This window comes from Ascidiella aspersa, chromosome 8, assembly GCF_963924565.1.
Source record: "Ascidiella aspersa chromosome 8, kaAscAspe10.2, whole genome shotgun sequence".
In the NCBI taxonomy this organism is placed as follows: domain Eukaryota; kingdom Metazoa; phylum Chordata; class Ascidiacea; order Phlebobranchia; family Ascidiidae; genus Ascidiella; species Ascidiella aspersa.
Genome location: NC_139454.1, coordinates 6,431,717 through 6,455,062, shown reverse-complemented (window position 1 = coordinate 6,455,062; position 23,346 = coordinate 6,431,717). Strand labels below are relative to the sequence as shown.

The 23,346-nt window shown below is 36.0% G+C and overlaps 1 protein-coding gene across 1 annotated transcript; it reads right to left on the bottom strand.

Moving 5' to 3' along the window:
• Positions 1–4,776: 4,776 nt before the first annotated feature.
• On the bottom strand, positions 4,777–22,003 carry LOC146135543 (DNA polymerase eta-like). Its single transcript, XM_083395792.1, has 18 exons — positions 21,990–22,003; positions 18,522–18,641; positions 17,751–17,885; positions 16,900–17,031; positions 16,605–16,678; positions 16,308–16,465; positions 15,606–15,709; positions 15,014–15,133; positions 13,571–13,760; positions 11,920–12,086; positions 10,585–10,640; positions 9,283–9,390; positions 8,303–8,623; positions 7,499–7,596; positions 6,937–7,002; positions 6,063–6,300; positions 5,574–5,772; positions 4,777–5,111 (listed from the first exon to the last, which is right to left on the bottom strand). The coding sequence occupies exons 1-18, from the start codon at positions 22,001–22,003 to the stop codon at positions 4,952–4,954; spliced, it is 2,460 nt and encodes an 819-aa protein (XP_083251918.1). The 3' UTR covers positions 4,777–4,951.
• Between the last annotated feature and the right edge of the window lie 1,343 nt (positions 22,004–23,346).

Genomic DNA, 23,346 nt, shown 5'->3' with positions numbered 1-23,346 from the left:
CACCCAATATTTCCGGCTACATTGGTTTGTAGTTTAAAATCGGTTTTAATTGATTGTATAGGGTCTAACTGAGCACTGCTTTTAATCTTAAATGGAATCCTACTTACTTGCGCATATATTTGTCTCTCATTCCAACAGAAACAAGGTCGCCGCCCTTTGATTGACAGAAATTTCTTGCATTTTGCCATGTTTGACGGACCGGAGTGACATTGTAAAAATATGAACCATGATTGCACCATGATAACTCTAAAAACAGGAATATCGTATCCGTGTGACGATCAACTATATCCAATATTTAAACTGTCAATTTTTATGAGGTTCTTCTCGTATTTTATTAAATTATTGCCTCGTAGTCAAACAATCACCATGCTGTGAAAAGGAGCATAATATAAAAAGTCGAAATATTCACAGGAATGTGTTTAAAACACCACATTGTATATGTTAAAACATTTATGCTCATTGGCTGTCAATTATATGTATTTTTGGAATCGAGCTTTCAAAAATTCGAAAAACAAAAAAACACCATACTAAAATTTGGACATTTGTATAAAATCAACGTATTATTACTCTTATTCTAAGTTGATATTACTGTAATAAAATCAGAAAGAATGTCTCACGGCAGCATTTATGACAAGCCCGAAGTATCACCTTGTAAAAATAAAGAGAGGACCTTAAGTGAAATAGCTGTTTATTGTCGCCAGAAGTGCAAACACCCTGGAGCTAACGGACAAACTTAAAAACACCTAAAAATTACTATTTAGTGAGGTGACAGCAAAATAATCTAGCAAAGCTAGCAATTCAGGTCAGACACATTAACCAGATCTTAAAAAGATATATATATATTTCGCCAACTAAGGCATCGTCAGTAGGCCCTATATCTTAATTCGAATGAAGATTCATTTCAGGAATTAAGGTCGACATTTATCTTGCAAGGGTCAAGGTGATTTCTATTATTCACATATTCAGTGCAACATTAGTGAGGTGATAGTGAAATATGGCAGAGGTGTGTAACTTTTTGTAATGCTTTTTCGTATTCGAGTATAACCAGTAGGCTAACCACCAACCAAACCAGCATTTTGTCATGTACTGCCTGTTGGTGAACAGTGGTGGATACAATGTTGTATGCGGTGGCATGAAATTACAAGAATATGACGCCATAAAAGTAAATCGATAAATCCTCCGAATTTTAACTTACCTATAGTGCGTTTTGCATTGAAAGAGCGTACCAAACGCAAAACCCGTGTTTATTGTGTTAAATTGGTGAAATTTTAATTTAGAACAGTGGTTCACAACGTTTTTTTTTATTGCCAACCCCTCTCTAAACAAAACGTATGGTAGCCTCTAATTTTTTTGACTGGCCTTAACGAATATTTTGGCAAAACTATAGGCCTAGATTTCTAAATAATTATTAACTTTAAATGCATCATTGTATCCAAAATAGAAAAATGCCTAAGTATAAAATTTGCAGGTAGGCTACTAGCTAACTATACTTGTAACCTGTCTACGAACCTAAAATACATAGTTTGCCAACTCACAAATAGATTAAAATTTTGAACGGATTGGAAAATTTTATCACTGGCCGCAGTTAAAAACAACAAGTGTTGGCTATTTGTTTTATGTTGACACATTGTATTTTGAGTAGGGCAGTCACACTTTCGTTGATATCTTTACGTTTGCAAGATGGAAAACATTCATGATAGGCTATACGCACTACGCAGCGCCTTTGTGATGAAAGGTGTCCTTAAGACGGGCTAAACAATACAGGACATTGAGAAAAATACGCAGGTAGGGCTAAATGTTAAGTGAATAAATACAAACGAATGACTATAAAAATAAAAAAGACAAAATGGGAGTAGCATGCATTATACTGAACAAATTTAGTTACCAACGACCAATCATTTGATTGTCCATAAACTATTTGTAATATTTGAGTCACCGACGAGTCTCACGATACACCAGTGTTGTAAACAAGCCATTTTAAAATGACTTAAGTCCAAGTCAAGTCTTTTTAAATAAATAACGAGTCAAGTCCCAGTCCAAGTCATCAGTTGCGCAAGTCAAGTTCCAGTCACGTCCTTGTCATAAAAATAAAACGTTCAATTCTTTGAATTTTACATTCGTTTGATTATGAGCAAAAACTGATCTAAAATTTTAGAAACAGGCAACATATAAAAAGCAAATTGTTTTAAGTGCAAACATTTGAATGAATAGCTCAATTTTATAAAGAAATACAATAAAACACTTTATTTGTCCAAAAGACTTAAGTCAAGTCAAGTAAAAAAACAATGAGTCATTACAACACCGCGATACACATCCCTGATAAACAGAATTCTATTTTACAAAACATACGTACCGAGAGTGATTGCTTGTTCCAACAGAATAATCAAAGTTACGACTTCGTATTTAATCCAACGCATTTTCATACTTCACTAAAAAATCATGAAATGTCTTTCGTTAGGCCTACTGCACAGTAAGTTCGTTTACTGCACAAGAGCACAGCTTTTTAAGCGCAGTATACTGTCACAAAACGGTCATCCACATGTACAGGACCCAATTTCTCCAGAAAAAGATAGGCCGTTAGAACGTACGTAATAGGCTTCGCTACCTATCCTACAACACATCGATAACGTTAAAAGGTAAGTATGCATGTCTTTTAATTATGCTGATTGTCAATCGTTGGAAAATAGAGGTGCATTTATGACGTCAAACGTCTAAAATCTAAGCATCATTCTACATGACCGATTGAACCTGTTTTAAGCGCAATTTTACGAGAAAGTCATATGATATAGGCTGCTACAAAATCCTTAAAACTGTAGTTACAAATGGCCGACAATTTAAACAAGCTAAATTTTAAGTTAATATTGCTCCAGCTGTGCGGGAATAGGACTTAGATATTTAAAAATGCTATAAACATATATGTTAACAAAATAAACGTTCATCCGATAGTAAGTTTTGTCTGGAACTGGATTTGGAAAGTATGCCTAATAGGATTTACCTCAGATAAAACCAGGGGTTAAAGTAGATAAATTTTCTTACGAAAAGGATGTATTTTTTACAGAAAACACATACTTTTTTATTGTTCGGTATAAACGCACAGTAATACGAATTAACCATAAGTTGTGATACATTTAAGAATAAGGCGAAATGACTTTATAAAAAGGTGACATGCTTTGGTGAAAAAAAAAACATTTTTACCAGTTAAGTGTGCATGCAAATATTATTGTGCCGAAACGGGGTTCCAAAAACATTTCTTTTTGATTGAAACACATTCCCCGCTTGCTTTCACCCCTATATGAAACAAGAAATTCCAGCTAGTTTTAAGCGTAAAAATATTTTCTTCTAAATTTACTTGAACGTGTGGATAATTTTATTAGCAATTGCGCATTTTATAGAGATTGAAATGTTTAAAAATGCGATACGTTCGGCCAGTGGTTCTCAAGCTTTTATCACTCGTGGCCCCCTTCGAAAGGCTTTTAATTCTCGTGTCCCCCCCCCCGTCGATTATAAAAAAAATGAGCTAGAATTTGTGGATCATTCTTACTTCGGGGATGCTTTTTATCAAGTTTTGAGGGTCGTAAGGACGCATTTGACATCACCACCGAGCAGTGTGCGCACAGTTATGGCCGTCTCGTCTATCTTTTGTGAAGCCACAAGAGACTCTCGCACCATTTGCGAATTTTCGACATTTGATAACACCAAACCTTGTTTAAGCTTAAACGTATTTTCAATAGTAAACCTCTAAAAGTATGTGCAATTCAACTATTCTTCGTTCTGTTAGGCTTACTTAAGCCACTTAACACAATTAATTTTACAACAAAATTTATCAATGGAACAACAACAAATATATCTCTATGAGCCGAAATGGTACAGTATTGTTAATTGACGTTTTGTGAAAAAAATGTTCAACTTGCTTGTATTAGGTTTGCTATCCTTCTAACTTGCGGTTTACAAACTAATTAAAATGCTGGTTAAACGTTCCTAAGAAAAATAAAAATGTTGGTTGTAAGAGACGAAACAATGTTTGGCAATTGGGCGATCAGCTTTGACGCAGCACGCCTGCAATCGTCAACACGGTATCAATTTTGATGGGGTCTCTGTTATTGCAAAAGAGAGCGACTACCGTAAACGTCTGCTTCCGGAATCCTGGCATATACACCAAAGGCCGGATACCATGAACATCAAAAGGGACGTTTTGTTTCCAGCGCCGTACCGACAGGTGCTGAAGATAACCACTGAGCTGTGCGTTGTCTTATCGCTTTGTATTTTTGAACGTTGTCTCGCGCAATTTATCTCTAGTCTTTTGTCATTTTATTTTACGTCTTGTTGGCCATGTGTGTCATCGCCCCGATGAAGGCTTTCCGAATAGTAAGCCGAAACGTTGGTTTAACAAATATATACCAGAAGAACTTATTTCTATTATTAGGTAGCAACATGTAAGAAAAAATGCGTTACAATGTAGGCCAAAGAAGGTTTCACACTACAAGTTTTTGAGTTTAACTGAAAAATTCGAAAACAGTGAGACGGTTTTGCAATATCACGACATTGCTACAGACTTATGCTCGTGCCACCTTCCCCAATGACAGCTCCTTGGCCCCAGGGGGGTCGAGGGCCACGGTGGAGAAACCATGTGTTAAACTATTTCATATTATAATACTAGAAAAAAACTAAAATAACGTATGGAATCGACTACACGTTGTTTTTAATATTAATTACAACAATTGGTTTTGTCAATCGTTCTACCAACTATGTAGGCTACGTCTTTATTCCAAAAGCGCAAAAAATCCAAATAAATTTTATTCGACCCAAGACATAAAGTAATTTATAATGCAGTAAAAAACGACAGTGCAAAGCAGCTCAACTTTGAAAACAAAAGGAAAACAACCAAAAAATAAAATTTCGAAAGTAAAGCGAGAGAGAAAAAAAGCAAAAAAGGGAGCGTGCACTCGGCCGCTCAGGATTCGCGCGCGCGGCTCTCTCGCTCGTGAAAATCGCTGTGTGCTGATACGTCGCTTATGGGAACCATCGTATTACAGTCTGGGCATCGAAAGCTGGGTGGCTGGTCGACGATGGACGACCACAGGGACTTCGATTGCTGGACGGGCGACCGATTTCTGCAATTTAAGAGACAGTTGTAAGAAATAGGGCTGTTCGCTACCAGACTTTGGCAACTAGATAATCCTAGAGCAAAATTTGACTAATTCTAATCTAAGTTAAGGGTTGCTTGTGTGCCCTTCTAACCTAATTCAGATTTTACCAAAAACGCTACTTTCTCCAGCGGCCATTCAGTCTCTCAGTCGAAACCAAACAATTTGAATTAAAACTTTTAGTTGGAAGCCAAAACATATACAAAATTAGCAAAGATATGTTTGCATTCAACATTCTGATACAATAAATTGCGATTTTAACTAAATTGATTGTGAATAACTAAATCCAATTTTTGTACAAATTCTAGTTTAATTTTCTTTTCTTACAAGTTTAGTAATTCTAATCAAACTAAGGACAAATAATAGTAGATCTTTACAGCTAAAAGAGGCATAATAGATAAAATAATAAAAGTGGAAAAAAATACTCACAATCCGTCCCCGGGCGAAACATCGACACTAGCGGCGGTATTGGGGGATTTATTTTGCACTGGGGCGGGCAGCTTTGTCGAGGTCGTTGTTTGCATCTTGATAGCGTTCCGGATGGCTGCGGACGCTTGCGAGCGAGCGCGAAAGAAGCCGAGCGGAACCGACTGCGAATTATCGACACGCATCGCTGGTTTCTTTTTCGCTGTAACATAAAAGTTTTATTTTAATACACTGAATGGTTAGTGGCATAAACAACAGTTTATGCACAAGTAAACGGCAGAACAGCTTTATGCGATTAAGAAATGCAATCGACAATCACACTCCAGTTGCCTCACCCATCATGCATTTATAAACAGCTTCAAAGTAGGAATTTTTTTTATTAAGCATATTAAAACCCACCTTTGTGTAAACATTTACTCTTTTTAACAAAAAAGTACGCCTTTTACAGCGTGGAGTACTTAAAAAACCTAAAACGCCTGATAAAAAACAAACTTTTCGATTTGGGCGTCGCCTTCTTTTGCTTCTTCGTCTGCTGGGTCTTGCCGGCAATGACGTCATTGACGTGTGACGTCACAGTCGGCGTGCGTTTCTGGGGCGAGGTCGCGGGACTTGGGGCCTTGGTGGGGCGAAAGAATTTGGCGATTGGGCCTTCGCTGGCCCCAGGGGTTGACGAAGTGGAGGGACGCTTTTTGGTTTTAGCTGAAGAAGATTCGCCCATCGCTGATCTGATCTGTGCCCGGAAAGATAATTAATCAACAGTGATATTAAGACTGTTTATATAAACAGGTATAAAACATGAAATCATTTCTTAAAATTTTACAGAAATATATAGTTCGCCTTATGTATTGGCAGCATCAGTTTCTTAATTCATTAAAAGGAACGACGAAACAGATATTTCTGTAGATTTTTAAGAAACGATTTTATGTTTTCTACCTGTTTTATAAACAGTCTTAACATCATCTGATACGAAAGCAACAATCTTTCTTTTATATTTTTGTGTCTGCGGGGGATTCCTTACGGAAGTGTATTACCTTACTTAACAGTGAGTTCGAACCTCACTGCAGGTAAGTAGTTGCTTTTCTAGCATGCCTAATTGCTTGTGTCATTAATCGTCAGATTTGGTGAGTCTGCGATACTTATATCGTCGGTTTATACTTTGTATACACCAGAAAAGCGATAAATGATACGTCATTAATGATACGTAAGTCTGTAATTTAAAACTGTTTGTGGTCAATTGTTAAATCGGCACTTATGCAGTATACTTTGTGTGGCTCGCGAACAATACGCAAAAAATATTCTGTTCCGCTATGCTGACGCTCTTAACCAAATATTTTAATTCAAATTTCTGTGTTTGTCCCAATCTTACCTCGTGTTGTAGATATAGAGGTAACGAAGCCAAGACCTCCTGGTCGATTTCAGTACTGCAGTATTCCTGTAAAAAGATTTAAATTACGTAGAAACTCTTCATAATAGTTGTGTGGGATGAGCTTGACAAAAGACAAAACTCCACGATTCGAATTTGGAACTGGCGCATTTTTTACAGGGTTTAAATTATTTTTTGTAATTCATTTGAAGACTGGGTTGCAACGGTTAACTTGTATTCCACTGCACATTTGATTCGAGCACCGCAATCTACCTAGAAACAAAATCACAAAATATTCAAAGTGAACGCCGTATGTGATCTAGAGCCTGGAACCCATTTTTTAAAGGCTTTAAATAGTAGTTTTTCAATTCATTTAAAGACAAGGTTGCAACTATGAGCGTGTATTTCACTGCACATTTGATGCAAACATTGCAATCTAAACCTGAAAAAAAAACGTTGGCAATTACCAGAGGAGCTGTTTTTTTTTAGATTATTACTATGCTGTGTAGCAACAGTTTATATATCGCAATTAAAACATTCTTAATAAACGCCTGCTTAGATTTACCTCGACGTTTTTGTTCCAGATCGACCGTGATTCTGTTTCTAGCTCTTTCCCGTCTTCTTTTTCGACAGGGATGGGGATGGGTTTTTGTACGGCTACACCTGCCAAGCGAATATACTTAAAAAAGTACCAAGAAATTCTTGCTTATATCTTGCAATCGTCCAGAAAATTCATTACCGGGGATAAAATGAAGCGTTTTAATGAAATATGCACTTGGTAAAATTGGGACAGTTGTCACAGTTCATCATTTTTTTACATTTTACGCGTAAAGATTAAATCTGATTTTTTTAAATGGGTGGTTGCATTGTGAAATAACGCTCCAGACAGATAGTTAGGCAAAAAGTACCATATCAATTTTGGTCATGACATGCAATCGCTCAAAAAATTGATTAGCGGGATTAAAATGAAGTGTTTTAATGTACTATAATAGCTTGATAAAATTGGGACAGTTCCTTAGTTTTTACATTTTACGCGTAAAAGGTATTACTACTATACAAATCTGTTTTTTTTTTTAATTTGTGGTTGCATTGTGAAATAACGTTCAGAAAGATAAAGCGGAAAAAAGAGTACCATAATTATTGGTTAAAAACACACAACCTCTTAGGATGACTTCTTCACATTATATATTTGTGGGGATAAAATTAAATACTTAATATATGTTTGGTTAAATTAAGATAGTTTCTCAAATTGTTGAAAACCACTCGACTTAAGCTATTTTGTAAATCACTGGGCTGACATGTATCACTGGGTTGAGCAACACTTTTAAATAACCTCGCGCACGTATTTTCTAAACATAAACGTTTTTACCGGTCTGAAAAGAGGATTGCTGCTCCACTTGGTCAGCATTCTGTCGCTCGAACAGCAAATTCTCGGCGGCGAAACGTTCGCGCAATCTCTCAGCGGCCATTCGCCGAAAAAACGGCTTTTCCTTCGGCGGCTGCGGTTCGGGGTCCTTGGCGCCGTGCACGGGACACTGCTCTGGCGGTTTCGCGTCGTTCGTCGCGGCGCTTCGTGTCGGCTCTTGTGACGTCATAGTAGATTGCAGAAAGGCGTCCATACTGGTGCGGTGGTGACCGTTACGCTGTCCAACGCCGCGCCCGGAATTCGGAATATCTTGCTGTTGCTTTCCTGTAATACAGGGGTTATCAATAGAGATCGACCGATACCGTATACCCGATTTTTTACAATTTCGTCCACCGATATCAGTTACCTATTTTTTTATATACCTGGAAAATGGTCAAAACTTCAATTACTTGAAATTAAAATCCAAATAACGTTTTAGTTTATATACCTTTATTCATTATTAAACTATTGTTTTGCATATTAACTTAGCGTGATGCAAAAACACAAATTTTTATAATAAAAAATAGGTGATATTAAAAAAAGGTTCCTCTGGCAATATATATTAATTAACTTTTTGTATTAATTAACTTTTGCTTAAAAAATATTTAGACTATACTTCAGGTCTGATAAAAACGACCAATGTTAGTTTCGCGACTTTGCCAGTCGGACGAACAGCACTGTGCCTGCAATATAGCGTTAGAAAGTTGGATCAATTGTAATTTAAAAACAGTTTGGCGTTACCTGTTTATAAAAAAGAGCGACACCTAAAAAAATAAAAATAAAGAAATGTTACCGGCTTGAGGAAAAAGTTGATATTTTTAATACCGAGTTGCCATCTAAGGTATTTTTTTACAAAATTTATTCAAGTTAGAAAGAACCAACTTCACTTATATGTATTTGTGACTTGACAGGCAACGAATGTGTTAAGCTACATTTCTGATTACCTGTAGCCACATTTGTGTCGTTACTGATTTGCTGCGTTTTCTTTGTTGGAGACTTGTTTAGCTTTCGCGCCCGAAGCATGTTTTTCACGTTTCCGCTCTCGTTTCCTGCTGGTAAAAAAAATAGTGGAAAATTGTTTCATTGCGATTAGGGATGTTTGAAGTAGAATCCCTGGGAATTCTAGAACTTTAGGTTTCGAATCTAGAATAACGAATGCAGAATACATCGAATACTAGTATGTTTTTGTTAAATTATTTAACCTCGATTATTACAAATTCAATGAAACATGCACACACACAGTCACACGTGTGTGTGTTAACAACTGAGATCTAGCTCTTCAGAAGTGGCTTTTTGACCAACGATTACGGGGCTAGATCTCAGTTGCTAACACACATATGTGTGCAGGTTTCATTGAATAAATGATATGGTACTGTGAATCCCTTTCAATATGAAGTTGCTTGTACTAACAGATTGAGAAAGCATTGGGGTATGGTTGTTTCTCGACTCGCTCCTCTCTGAGCCTGTGTAGCTCAGTTGGTAGAGGGGCGGTCCCGGCTTGACCGGAGGTTGCGAGTTCGAACCTCACTGCAGTTTTTCTAGCCTGCCCTGCTTGCATCATTGATCGACAGATTCGGTGAGTCTGCAATGGCTTTCGGTGTACTAATTATACGTAAGCCATAATCGTTGGTTAAAAAGCAGCTTCAGAAGGGCTTAATCTCAGTTGTTAACACACGTGTGTGTGCATGTTTCATTGAATTTGTAATAATTAATAAAATGTTTTGTTTACGAGTAATTGTAAAATTGAATGATTTTTGAATGCGTGGCCATTGACTTGATTTTAGTGTGTATATGTGTTGTCTATGGCATGACGAAAGGAAACTTTTCATTGTAATCGTAGTTTGATATTTTAAGCACACAGTAATTGTAATGTAATTGAAACATTTAGGAAGTAATTGTAATTGTAATTGTAATCGATCCAACTCGAAACGAATATTCCTAATTGTGTTTCAAAGCCGCTTTTGTAACGGTGCAAATAAAATCACGAGGTAAAATCTTACACGGTAACGTTGACCATAAGGAAATAATCATTTTATATTGTGATTTTATTTTATATTGTGTTTTCTGTTAGCAATCTAATTAAAGAAAAGTGTTTAGTTATTCTCCGAAATTGTTCTTTGGAGCATAATGGTTGGAGGTTGTAGTACGACCTAAAAAGAATATCAAAGCCCATACAGAAGTAGGTGCCATTTTGAACGTTTCGAATAACTCTTTAAAGATTTTCAACATCGAAATTGTTCTCTTACCCGAAATGTCCTTGAAGTTTTTGGAGGATATTCCCAGCATCGTTATTGGCGGGACCCTGGCAAAAATTTAGATTTTGTTGAACATGAAAAAAGAAATGCGATTTAGTATGAAATGTTTTGGGGATGTTAACACCAATGACAAAAACAAATAATGGGAAGTGATACATTTTGATTGAACAATAAATATGCCAGACTTGTATGTAAATAACTTCTTCTGTTTATACAAAACTGCAACGGGCCACAATCAGTTGCATTTAACGTGTTAAGCTTTCCATGAATTGAGCTGCCTACTTAACACCAATCTCGCCAAACTTTTCTGGCATATTTTTTATTTTATTTATATGAGAAGTGAAAAAAAACAAAAAAACATTAACCTACGGCCGGGTGATATAGGCTTCTAGCGGCCTTTAAAAACTTATCTTGAAACTTTTATGCTTAAAAATAAATTTTGAAACAACCAAGGTAAATTTGTACATTAAAAATGCCTAAAAGTTTACCAATGCTATTGAATTGGTTCGTAGCGTCAGGATAATATAATGTGTGCAAGATTTCGCTTTGTTTAAACCTGGGCTCCATTGTGTATCATAGTAGCGTTAATTTACTTTATATTGCTAATCTTTGTAAATGACTGTATATGTGTAATTTTAAATAAAGAAATAAAGTGGCACTATATAATGAAAAATTGTTTTGAATTCTCGACAAGCCTCCGCACAACCTTGCTTCATCAGGTCAAAATAGAAAATAAAGCAATTAAAATGCACGAAGTGAAAAAAAGCTTGCCGAGAATAGAATTTGTCTTTATATAATGTCACCTGATAACCCTTTTTATTGCCAGGAAAAGTTTCCTGAAAAAACATAAAGGTGAAAAAAAGACGGTTACTTTGCGGTACAGCGCTTGGGGTATCACTTGTCTTGACAACAGCGCAGAAACGCATGAAAATACAGGGTGTGACAAAGAAAACCTATCACATTTCAAACTAGGAAAAAAGGAACAAAATTAAAAGCAATCAAAAACAATTACTGTCTCATCTCAAAGTCAAAAGGTTACCATTTTGATGTATTTATAAAAGCCTTCACAATAAATGCACGGTGTTCGCCAGTCCAGAGAATTTTACATACAGATACAAGATTTTAAAAAAGTGCACAAAACAGTATTTCCTTATAAAAACTAAAACCTGAAACACAAATTTACTGCAAAACCTTTACTGCAAAATTTCAATTCAACCACCTGTCAGATTGCTACAGTTTTGGTACAGTAACAATTTGAAATGTGGTAGTTTTTCTGCCGCACCCTGTACCTGAGTAAAGGTATGCCAAGTAAAAAAACCCACTCACCAAGCGTCGCTTTGCCTATCCGGCGACTCGTTGAGCAGCTCCAGCGTTGCCAGGCAACACTTGGTCACGTGATCGACCTCATAGCGGTCAATGTGCGTTGACCGCGAGAGGGCGTTGCGCCGCTGGTAGCCCACGTGAAGTGTGAGACCGTGGGCAACTCGGTCGTTCTGTGTTTAAAGCAGTCTTTGTAAATGGCCGTATTTGTCTAATTCTAAATTACGGAATGAGGTGGCACAGTGCAGGGACAAACTGTATTCCTTTCTCGACAAGCTTTCGCACAACCGTGCTTCATCAGGTCAAAGTATAAGTGAAAACAATTAAAAAGCACAAGCGCGAGTAAAAGGCGATATGAATGGCTGGTAACTATGCTTATCGCCTTTTACTCGCGCTTGGGCTTTTACTTGCATTTAACTGTTTTCATTTATACTTTGACCTGACGAAGCACGGTTGTGCGAAGCAATTCAATATAATTTGTCTTTATACAGTGCCACCTTATTTCTCGATTAAAAGCAGGGTTTTTTTAACTTTTTTTATCGCCGACCCCTAAAACATATTTTTGCTTTGCGCGGACCAGTGTAGGCAAATAATTTTAGAGATGACGTGATAAATTGACGGCACAATACACATAGACATCAAAAATCTGCTGTTTTCGCCCCTAAAAATGTAAAATCGCAATGGAGTTTAATAAAAAGAAAAGTACTAAAAAGAAACTCTTGGGTACTTATTTATTTTATGAACAACTGAATTGTGCGTCGTCGCCCTATTGGCTTTTTTCGTTGTTTACCGCACTTTTATGTTCTTTGTTTGTTTAACTTTGCGTGGTGCTGTTGCATTCTCTGATGGAGGTATTCTTCTTTACTTTGTGACCTCCTGCTAGCGCAGAGATGTCAGATACGACGAAATTTTGTTCTGATACCGAAATGCAATATTTCGTAGAAAACGTACCGCGATGGGATACGATAAGGACGCCAATACTATTGGTCGTCAAATCAAAATAGAAGACAGTGGAACGTTCAAAGGTTTTTTATTCGGAATACAAGGCCGAAAATTGAACAGGCGTTAAAACGTTAAGATACTCCCAGTGTTATCTATCTAATTTTTTGATAAAATTACCTTTTGAAGTAGAATCGCTGGGTAAAATAGTAAATCTTGACTGAAATTCCTGTATTGCATAAGTATACGATCGGCACCGATACCACCTTACTGTCGGACGAGTACCGATACTACTCGCATTTGGTATCGGCTTAGATCCGATACTATCGGACATCTTTAACGACGATCAACTTTTTTATCAACCGGCCCTACAGGTGCATCTACTGTAAATTGAAAAACGGTAGATCTTTTAGACTGTAATAAGTCATTTCGTACAGTGACAGATATTCATCGAACCGTGGACGTTGACACTTCATTTTAGAGTATAGGATTGATCAAATCAAGTCAAGTTCGAAAATCCAGGAATTCAAATTTCAAGATCGAATCCCTGATACCACCCTAGTATCGGACAACTACCGATACAACTCGCATTGGGTATCGGCTCAGATCCGATACATACTATCAACCTTGCGTATTAACGACCCAAACTATTATCGCGAAAATATTTTAGGTAAAATGTCGTGGCTAAAGATGACCACAATGATTCTCAATCGCCCACCTTCAGTTTGTCGATGGTAAGTCGTTCGACGAGTTCTGTGGCGAGACAGGACGTCCAACGCTCGACCTTTGACCTAGAGTTGAGCGACTCGGCTCCTGGAAAGTTTTTGCTGCAGCCGACCGACTGCGCCACGTGGCGTTCTTTGATTGGCTCGTGGTCAACGCCGCGGCACACCTCGCTTAGCCAATGGCTGTGGAGAAGATTCAAGGCTAGGTTCTAACATGAAGTAACAGGCTTGTACTGAGGGATTAGCTGAATGGTTTTGCAAGCGACATCAAGTCAATACAGTCGGTTAGGATAAGGGATGTCCGATAATATCGGATCGAAACCGATAACCGATGCTAAGTTATTTTAAATATACACAAATATTTCAATTAGGGCTTGATGGACCCCCTACAAGTAGTCCACCCCCCCGCAAGGGGTCCATGGACCCCAGTTTAAGAACTCCTAATTTAAAGGGAGAAAGAAGATCGGTCACTACGAAATATAAGATAAATATGTACGATAATATCGGACCGGAGCTGATACCCGATGCCAAGTGATAGTATCTGTTCTCGTCCGATAATAGGGTACCGGTGCCCCCGTCCGATACTAGGGTATCGGTGCCCCCGTCCGATACTAGGGTACCGGTGCCCCCGTCCGATACTAGGGTATCGGTGCCCCCGTCCGATACTAGGGTACCGGTGCCCCCGTCCGATACTAGGGTATCGGTGCCCCCGTCCGATACTAGGGTGGTATCGGTGCCCCCGTCCGATACTAGGGTATCGGTGCCCCCGTCCGATACTAGGGTGGTATCGGTGCCCCCGTCCGATACTAGGGTATCGGTGCCCCCGTCCGATACTAGGGTGGTATCGGTGCCGGTTCGATGCCACATTAATGTAAGATTTTCACCCAGGATTTCAGATCCAACGCAGCGATTTTTACCTTGGAAGTCAAATTTATCAAAATAGTGGATTAAACTTCTTAACGCCAAATTTTGTCCTAATAGCCTGGAAAAAGTTCCCTTTAAAGTTTTAATATCATCTATTTTGTTGATTCGAGCATAATAATGACGTCATTGCCATCGGATCGCGATAATTTTTGTCTAAGAATCGGTATCGGATTAAAATGTTAAGTATCAGACATCCCTATTCGGGATACTAGGGGATTATGTTTCTTCCAAATACCATTTTTACATTTAGAACCATTTAACATATAGCTAATCACATGGTAAAAAACGAGCCCTAAATGCGTGTTACCTTACTGTTTATGTAAAATTATGCCCTTGCTTGATTTAATGTGAGCAATATTCCTTAATTAGAAAAAACAATATAAAGATTGCAAGAATAGCTCGCTGAAGAACATAGAAAAAAATCAATGCCTTTAAGGTTTGAAAAGACCCTTTGTATTTTACTTGGGGCAAAGCTAAACTAGAAAACTTCATCAAAAGCTTTCAAATGTTACCCGGTCTTCTGTCCGAATTTGGCAACCAGGGATTGGACTGGAATTGCAGCAACTTGTCCAGCGAATTCCACGTTAAAGTTGGTACAAAGAGAGGCTCCAAGCTTGCCGCCCAGGTTGCGGCTGCATAAGAAAATGATCATTTATGAAATCAACGTTGCAAAAAAGATAAAAAAAAAAGTCCCAGTTTTGTCCAACTGTGAACCAGTGATGAACACTGGTAATTCACGCAAATCATTCAACAGTCTTGTCTGTAACAAACGTTTGCAATAAAACTTTTGCTAAATTTTACCGAATCGCACACAAATAGAAGTCAGCATCTAATAAACAATATATATTTTGTGTAAAAATTAAAAAACATAAAAAACTGAGTGTAAGTTCTGCTAAAAAAAGGAAAACATTAAGGTATTTTAGTCAATTTCATAACATATTTTTATTTCATCTTAAAACATGCCAAGATTTTAAACGAATAATGAAGAAAAACTTAAGAGTGCCGCAATAACCCTTTAAATATAGTACTTTTATCATTTTAGGATTTAATAGCTTTTGCAATGCATTATATAACTACTATTATGAAAACTTCTTGTTAACTAACATTTTTCTGATTTTTATATTCTTAAACATTCCTTCGACTTGGTTGAAAGGTAGAATGGTTTGCTTGTTTGGCTTGTTGATGCCACAGGCAAGTTTTGAAAGCATCTGTAACAGAAATAGAAAATTTAGTGTGAAAAAATGAATTACTGTTCACAGATGAGATTTAAATCGTTGAATGTTCTATTTGGCCACATCCACATGCTATAAAAGTAGAATCCGAAAGCTATTTGGATAAAACCCTACATAAAATAAACTGACCAAAATAATAGTACATTTGGGCTCCATAGTTAGTTAGATCATTCAACAAGGTCAGAGTTTTATTTAGGCCAAAAATTAAAATACCCAAATCAATAGCAAAATGGCAGATTTAGATTCAGCAGGTCCGCACGTCTTAATATTTTTTCTGAACCCATTGGTCATAAACTTGTTTCCTAATTGGATTTGAAACAGCAATATGTCAATTGTGTATCTAATTAGGAGATCGTTGTTGTCAAACGAACATCAAAGCCCATACATATGTAGGAAGCATTTTGCAATTATTTGAAATAATTATTTATTTTTTTAATGTTGAATGTTGATATATGACTTTAATTTTTTAAGATTCATACAGTGCTTCCTACTTCTGTGAAAATTGCTACATACTTTCTGTACACAAAAGAGGCTTTAGAAATAACACTTATTGTTGGTTAATATCTAAGTTCACCTTGTTATGCGCAATACCGGCAGAGCATCTAAACGAAGTCTGTTGGTAAATCGCAAGTCGCATTTCCTCAACTATGCTTGCAGCAAATGCAAGACGTGCCACTTGGGGGTCATCAATGTTTGAGGCAAGAAACTCAGTTAAGCCTTGTAAACGACTATCTACAAGAAAAAAACATTTGCTGGTATAGCCTATGAATGCAGTTATCTTAAATTAGTCTATTCAATATTGCAAAATGACTCCACAAAAAATATTTTAATTTCAAAAATTTCAAAATAGATTATTAAAGAATATAATTACCACTTTCTTTTGGTTCTTGTTTTGGAAATCCGACAACGTGAGTGTTGTCTAGGTCAGCCTGTTGTGGTAAATACCTAAAAATATTAATCTTTAAAGTAGATGAAATGCATTTTAAAATACAGGGTTAGATTAACATGACCCCACTAACAAACATAACAGTCAAATGACCTGAAGTAAAAAGTAATACATCTGTTTTGTATCTATCTAAAAAGTTGTTGAGAAACAAAATATCATGTCAAAATATATTAGGTAAACATTAAAAGCAAGGATTGGCCAAAAAATCTCTGTAACTCACGAACTGTTACGTTTTAGTTTTTCGTTCACGACATCTGTTAAGTCGATGTAGGCCTCATCAATACTTGCTCGTTCGACAACTCCGCCAAACTGAAGTAAAACCTGGATCACTTCAGCCCCTGCATCTCGATATCTGAAACAAAATTTAAAATGCAAACGTATTTGTTGCAAGATGCTACATATGTTTAACAAGAATATATAGTACAACTAAGACAGTTTGCTTTTGTTTGTGTTTTATTTTGTTTAAATATACATGTTTACTGCATTTTAAAAGAAGAAGTCAAGCAATATATCAGTTTTACACTTGTTCATTTAACTGTGATCTAGCCTTTCTGAAGTCGCTTGTTTACCAACACATAAAATGCTTCAAAAACTTACTTAATAGGTATGTAAAAATGCAAAAAATGGAATATTGGCATGCGTATATCAGTTGATCTCTACTAATAAGTACCCCTTTAAGTTAATCAATGCACACTGGCTTTTTTTTCCAAAACGTTGACTACTAGACTTTTTACTGTAAATGGATATGTAATTTTATGATGTGATTACTGATTAGCTTTCCCTCTAGTTTTTTATCACATGCGTAGGTGCCAAAAATTTGCAATTGAGTGCAAAGTTTATTTTTGCTTGAATACTTTCAGTTAAAAATGTGTGCAAGTGTCCGAAATTTTGTGCAAATGCACAAAATAAATCCACTCAGTTGGAACATTGGTTATGATATACACCCAGACTCATAGATAGGTTCTGAAACAACCAGAGAACATGTGAAATTTAAGTTTTGATAAAATATATAATGAATTTATATAAAACAATGTAAACATTTAGGTTAAAGTATTGTTTTTCGTTGCAAACCTAGTCAGATCTGCTTTTCCATTGGCAGTTGGAACTCTGAGAAGAATTATTTCGGGACATTTTTGTGCCGCGTCATCACCTCTCATTTGACGAGTCACACCCTTTGCTCTTGCCTCGTAGCCCACTGCAATAATTCTTTAAAGGAACAACGCTAATTAAAACATATATAAAATATTATGTTGATTGACTGGAGATTTACTAGATTTGTGTATTTATAATGTTTAAGAGTTATTTTTAGATTTTAACAAAATGAAAAATTTCCATCAAGTTGTTTTTTTACAAATGCCAGATGTAATAATTTAGTAATATATCTTTGTTGATAGATGGGTTAATGGTAGGTAGACATAGCCTAAAATTAATTTCAATAGAAAACTTTAGTCCATTAATGATTTTCATGTGGTTTAGACCTTAAAAATAGGATTGACAAAAAACATTATTGAAATTGGGCCATGATTTCACTAAAAGTTTAGCAGCCACATCATCTTACTTATTTTTACTTTATGTTTCGTCTTCTAAAAAAAACTGTTTAGTGCACTTGCAATACTTTTCACAGTAAGCAGTTTTACCAAAAGACCTAATTAAATCAATTATTTTGAGTTTGTAGCATCCATTACATTTATGTGCCTTCCTTTATCGGATTCCAAAAACCCTTTCATTTTAAAAAAACGATTTTAAAAGTAATAACACTAATTTTTTTTTCAAATATAGAGTGTTTTGGGCAAAGTCATTCAATTTTTTGGCTTCTAATAAATTGTTAAAAACTTAACCCACCCTCCACCTTTCCATTTGTTGTATTGGACAACGGCACAAGGCTTTCCTCGCACACTTGGGTCTCGACGTTGCTCAACTTGCACATAGAAGCAGTCCATATCGATAAGGACAACTATGCGACTTTCATTTAGAGAATGAGCCATTATGAATATATATATATACTAGTAACTGAAAATAAGAAGTATTGTAGAATGCTGCATGGTCATACCTATTACGAATTTACGATTCTTTGACTGATAGAAATATCTAGAATCCTTGTTTAACAAGCCCTTTTTGGAGAAAGTTTAACAAATAAATGTTGATAAACACGGCATCTATACGTTATACTAGAAACTGAAAATATATAAGCCCTGTTTAATAATGCTGCCTGGTCATACCTCTTATGATTCCTTAACTTTGCCCTTGCAACTCAATTTTGACAAAGACTTCAAGAGATAAAATATTAAATTAACATTTAAAAAATATTAAATTAACATTTCTCTCCTTGTAAGACAAAAATATATTATATAAGCAACAACAGTGGTATGAGTAAATATAGGTTAACTCAGGTGTGCAGTGTCGATTTATTTAGTGTGCAATATCTTATTAATTTAGTTCAGCTGAGTGTACAAACTATCTTGAATAGAATAAAAATTTTGACTGAAAATCTTCTTTATTTCTCGAGTTATGGGGCTTTTGCTTTTTTGCCCGATTTGAAATTATCGACGTTTATGAATTTTTGAAGAAATATTAATAACTTATCCCTGAATAATTGGAGGTCAAGTCTCATATCTCATTTTGAGTAGATTCGTAGCTATCACCCCTATGAAAATTTTTAATTTTAGGACCGAATATTACTGAATATTAATATTCATAAATATGAATATTAATATTTTAATGTTTTTTTTTTTAAAGTCTGATTTCTGGCTAGCTTAGGTTGCTTTGAGTAATGTGTAAAAATTTCTGATCGATATCTTATTTACTTTCGGAGATATTGTGCAAAGAGTTTCGAGCTGCTTACTTTCCTTTGGTAAATAGAAAGTAGAAACTGACTGTTGTGCTGCTGTAGGCATTAAGATGATTTAATAGTGTAACATCTACGGATGTAAAGAATATATTGATAGAAAATGTTATACAGTACTCAAAGCCACCTCACATTCACATGTTTCGCATTCAGATTTTAAAAATATTATTTATGAAATAATAATAATTTACATGTTATGAATCAATCACAATTGACCTTCAAAATCGGTGGTTCAGAAAGTAACTCACATAGGTTAAAGTAGTACCAAAGATTTTTATTCAAAAATTCACACAATACTAAAAGCAACACAGTTGCTTGCTTTCCTTGGCCTTTGGTAATCATTTAAATATATTTGTGCCACAAATTTTGTGGTATAACAGATAACTCTTAATAGATTTCTTATCAACTTTCGGGCACTACAAAACTTTGTTATTCAATTAGTCTAGTTACTAATACCCTACCTGATGCTAACCCAACCCAAAACAATCTACACCAACACACATGCTATCCCAGCTTGAGATAAAAACTTAATTAAAAAAAATTCGTATAAAAAATAGGAAAAGCCGGTTAACTTACAAAAAGTTGTGCGTTAGCCTTTCGAGGAAGTCTGGGGACGGGTAGAATTGGATTTAGGTCGATTTTTGAAACTTACTAAAAGTTATCAAGCTTAATACATTCAGAAATGTATTGTTTTAAAGTCCAAACTTAATTTCGCGGGTTTCCTCAAAAACTGTAAACAAAAATCTCTCCACTTGATGTCGCGCCAGTGCTTTCCTTTAATGGCAACTTAGTGTAGCCATTTTTTGTCAAAAATGTTAAAAAGCGCTAAAGCAAAACAGGTTGGAAACTACAAAATTTGATTATAAATAGCATTATATCGAGCAATATGCGTTCTATTTGTATTTAAATTAAATAATTTGCCATTTTAAACCAAATATGTCATTTTTCGCGTTAGCCCATTTAAACTACATTTCAGCTACATGTCTGCGCACGAGTTCGCTCGACAAAAATTATAAGATTAAATTGCATCTCTAAATACATTTCACGCCACCCAGGCGTGGTACCAGGGTTTTGAGATTCGACGAAGTCGGTTTATTGCGCTGCAGTAGCAAATAGGGACTCAACTAAGACAAGGTGAAACTAGGCCTATTGCTTTTTTGACGTACAAACCTGACTATCCGCTCTTCAGTCTTTTACAGCTATATATAGCAGAGCGCGATTGACTCAGACAAATTACAATTTTCAATTTATTGCTATAAATTTGTTGCATAGGGTAATCGTATGTTTGGCCTTCAAATCGAGACGATGGCCTGGTGCTCAACCACTGTGCAATTACATATATGGCAAGCAACCTTGGAATCAAAGTACACAAGCTTAAGCGTGACGTTAGTGACGCAAAATGTTTGGTTTATGTGTAGACCTACATTAATGAATCGATAAATCGAATTTAGAGCTGTCAGCAAAAAATAACCATATAAGGCTTTCAAAAATTCTATGACGCCAGAATTACTTTACGATATGTTTTAATCGATTTAGTAAAATGTTTTTTTTTGTGGACACAATGTGTATTGGAATTGGATTAATCTTCGTGTACAAAAAATTTTAGGAAATTTGTTACAAATACATGTGAACTTTGTGAAGTCAAAAAAAGTGTCAGACAATATTATGGGCATTCCGTTGTGGAAGATTTAGTAAAGAATAGTTTAAAAAAAAATAATAATAAATCTGGGGGTAGGTTGTTTACAGTTAGCGCCAAAGAAAAAACTGTTTGGTTAAATCAACATGCCACTTAGATATTAACTAAATGATTTGTGGCATTTGTGCGATCCAAATAAGATATCACATAAGACGTTAGTCTACGTTAATTTATTTACGAGTGTGTAAGATCGCCAAGAGGTGTTTTGGGGGACCGAAACGGCCCCGCAAATTTCTCCAGCTGTTTCCCAAATAATAATAAATAATTCGTTTAAGCAAGTATGCTATTTTTTGGTATTTAAATGAAACACTTGCGGTCTCTTAAAACTACTTGGCGGTCAACCAAACCAAACCTTAAAAAACCCTGGCTAAGCGCATCACGTTGTTGTCATTTTTGCAGGTCACGTGCTTCAACGGGATAATATTCACTATAACGAAGTTCTGCAGTGCTATAGGAACAAGCAATTTTCTATACAATTTGCACAAACCACGCAAATGACACTGCATGTAAAGTTAATTTTATTCTCGTTTAGTGCGGCCGATCATGGATAGGCCTACACAGTGCTATGCCTCTTCGGAAACGACATTGAAAGAATTCATCAGTAATTCTGCAAAACGAGATATAAATTGTTATTTAGTTTAGGAAATTATCAAAACAAAACCACTCACCTCTTCTGTAAGACATTACCTTTAATTTTGGAATGAATATTTAAACAGTAAAATTCAATAGACCCTAAACCTATACACCTGTAAAGAACGATTCGTTAAACCTGAAGGAAAACATTTGTTATGTACCTACAATATAAAATAAACTGCCAAATAACAGGTTACGACCAACCTAGCTCAAAGTAACGGGTAGATCACATCGGCTGACACATTTTGATTATAGCTCTGTATAAACCTGGCCTCGTCCGAACAACAACTTGCCACAAACACACCAACATCATACAAAGCATTAAGGGTTCAGGATCCAGATTTATTAAAATTTTATAAATTACCTCTTTTGGTTTTATAAAGATCTGGTGTCTTTTTTGCCGTAGTCTCCGTATGATCCCTTGCTGTCTTGCACAACAATACCTGTCAAAATTACATATAAAATGAGAAAACTTGTCAAGTACTGTGGGTATTCTTGTAATTTGAGAAAGGGTTGGGTCTGGATTAAGTTCAGTTTTGCACTGGACTCTGTATGTAATAGATTCAGTTTTGCACTGGACTCGATCCGTGTAATAGAAATTGGACAAGCACACCTAACTAACGTTATTTTGTTCCTGTTTACCTTTCTTGTGTGATTGAAATAAATTTCGACGCCTCGCTTGATTTTGCCTAGATGTTCATCAGTCCGTTGACAGCATTGGGCTGATATTTGTTTCTGTAACAAATAAACAGACAAACAAAAAATACAACAACTGTTTATTGAGTGTGTACAACAATATTCACCTAAAAAAGCAAAGGTGACCAGACTTACGCAGTCCTGACCTGTTCTTTCTTGGTTTAGGCTACTTGGCATTGCATGCTTGGTCTTTATGGAATAATCATCTGCCCTATATGCTTATATATTAGGCGCAAATTTATCTTACTCGTGCGCCGAAGTGCGTTTTCCGATATGGTTACGTAAAAACATTGCCGATACATTGAATCTGCTTGATTTTTGGTTCAGCTTATGATGTTTTTACAGTGTTCGGTTTGCACTAAAAGATTTTAAGCTAACCCTACACAAACCAAGTACATTACAAAAGATTGTAACACACAGTTAACAAAAAAAAAACACTGATAAATGAGGCACAGCAGGCTCAAAAGCCAGTGCGAACACACTTAATGAAAACACTATACAAAGCAGCTACCTGCGACAACCACAACACAAATTTATGATTTTAAGTATCAATTTATCCACGTTTACGCGAGTCCAAAAATTTGCAAAACCCGTAGCGTTTCGCGCCTGTCGGCCTCATTTAGCGAGCCTCTGGGTGAATATATATAATAATGCCCATACAAGGTTATCGAATAGGATGGCTGTAACGAAGTTTTGCCTTGCATTAAATACATTCTACAGTCAGCAATTTTGAAAAGCTAGGCCATAAACCCAACTAAAAACTTCAGCAAACTGTTGGTCAACTTCGATTGAGGGTT

Excerpts from the sequence above, each read along its gene's own strand:
- LOC146135543 (XM_083395792.1), bottom strand. Across the intron at positions 17,886-18,521 it reads AACAAATGGAAAGGTGGAGG|AATTATTGCAGTGGGCTACG; the intron begins GTGGGTTAAGTT and ends GTTCCTTTAAAG. Across the intron at positions 16,466-16,604 it reads ACAAGAACCAAAAGAAAGTG|ATAGTCGTTTACAAGGCTTA; the intron begins GTAATTATATTC and ends TTTTTCTTGTAG.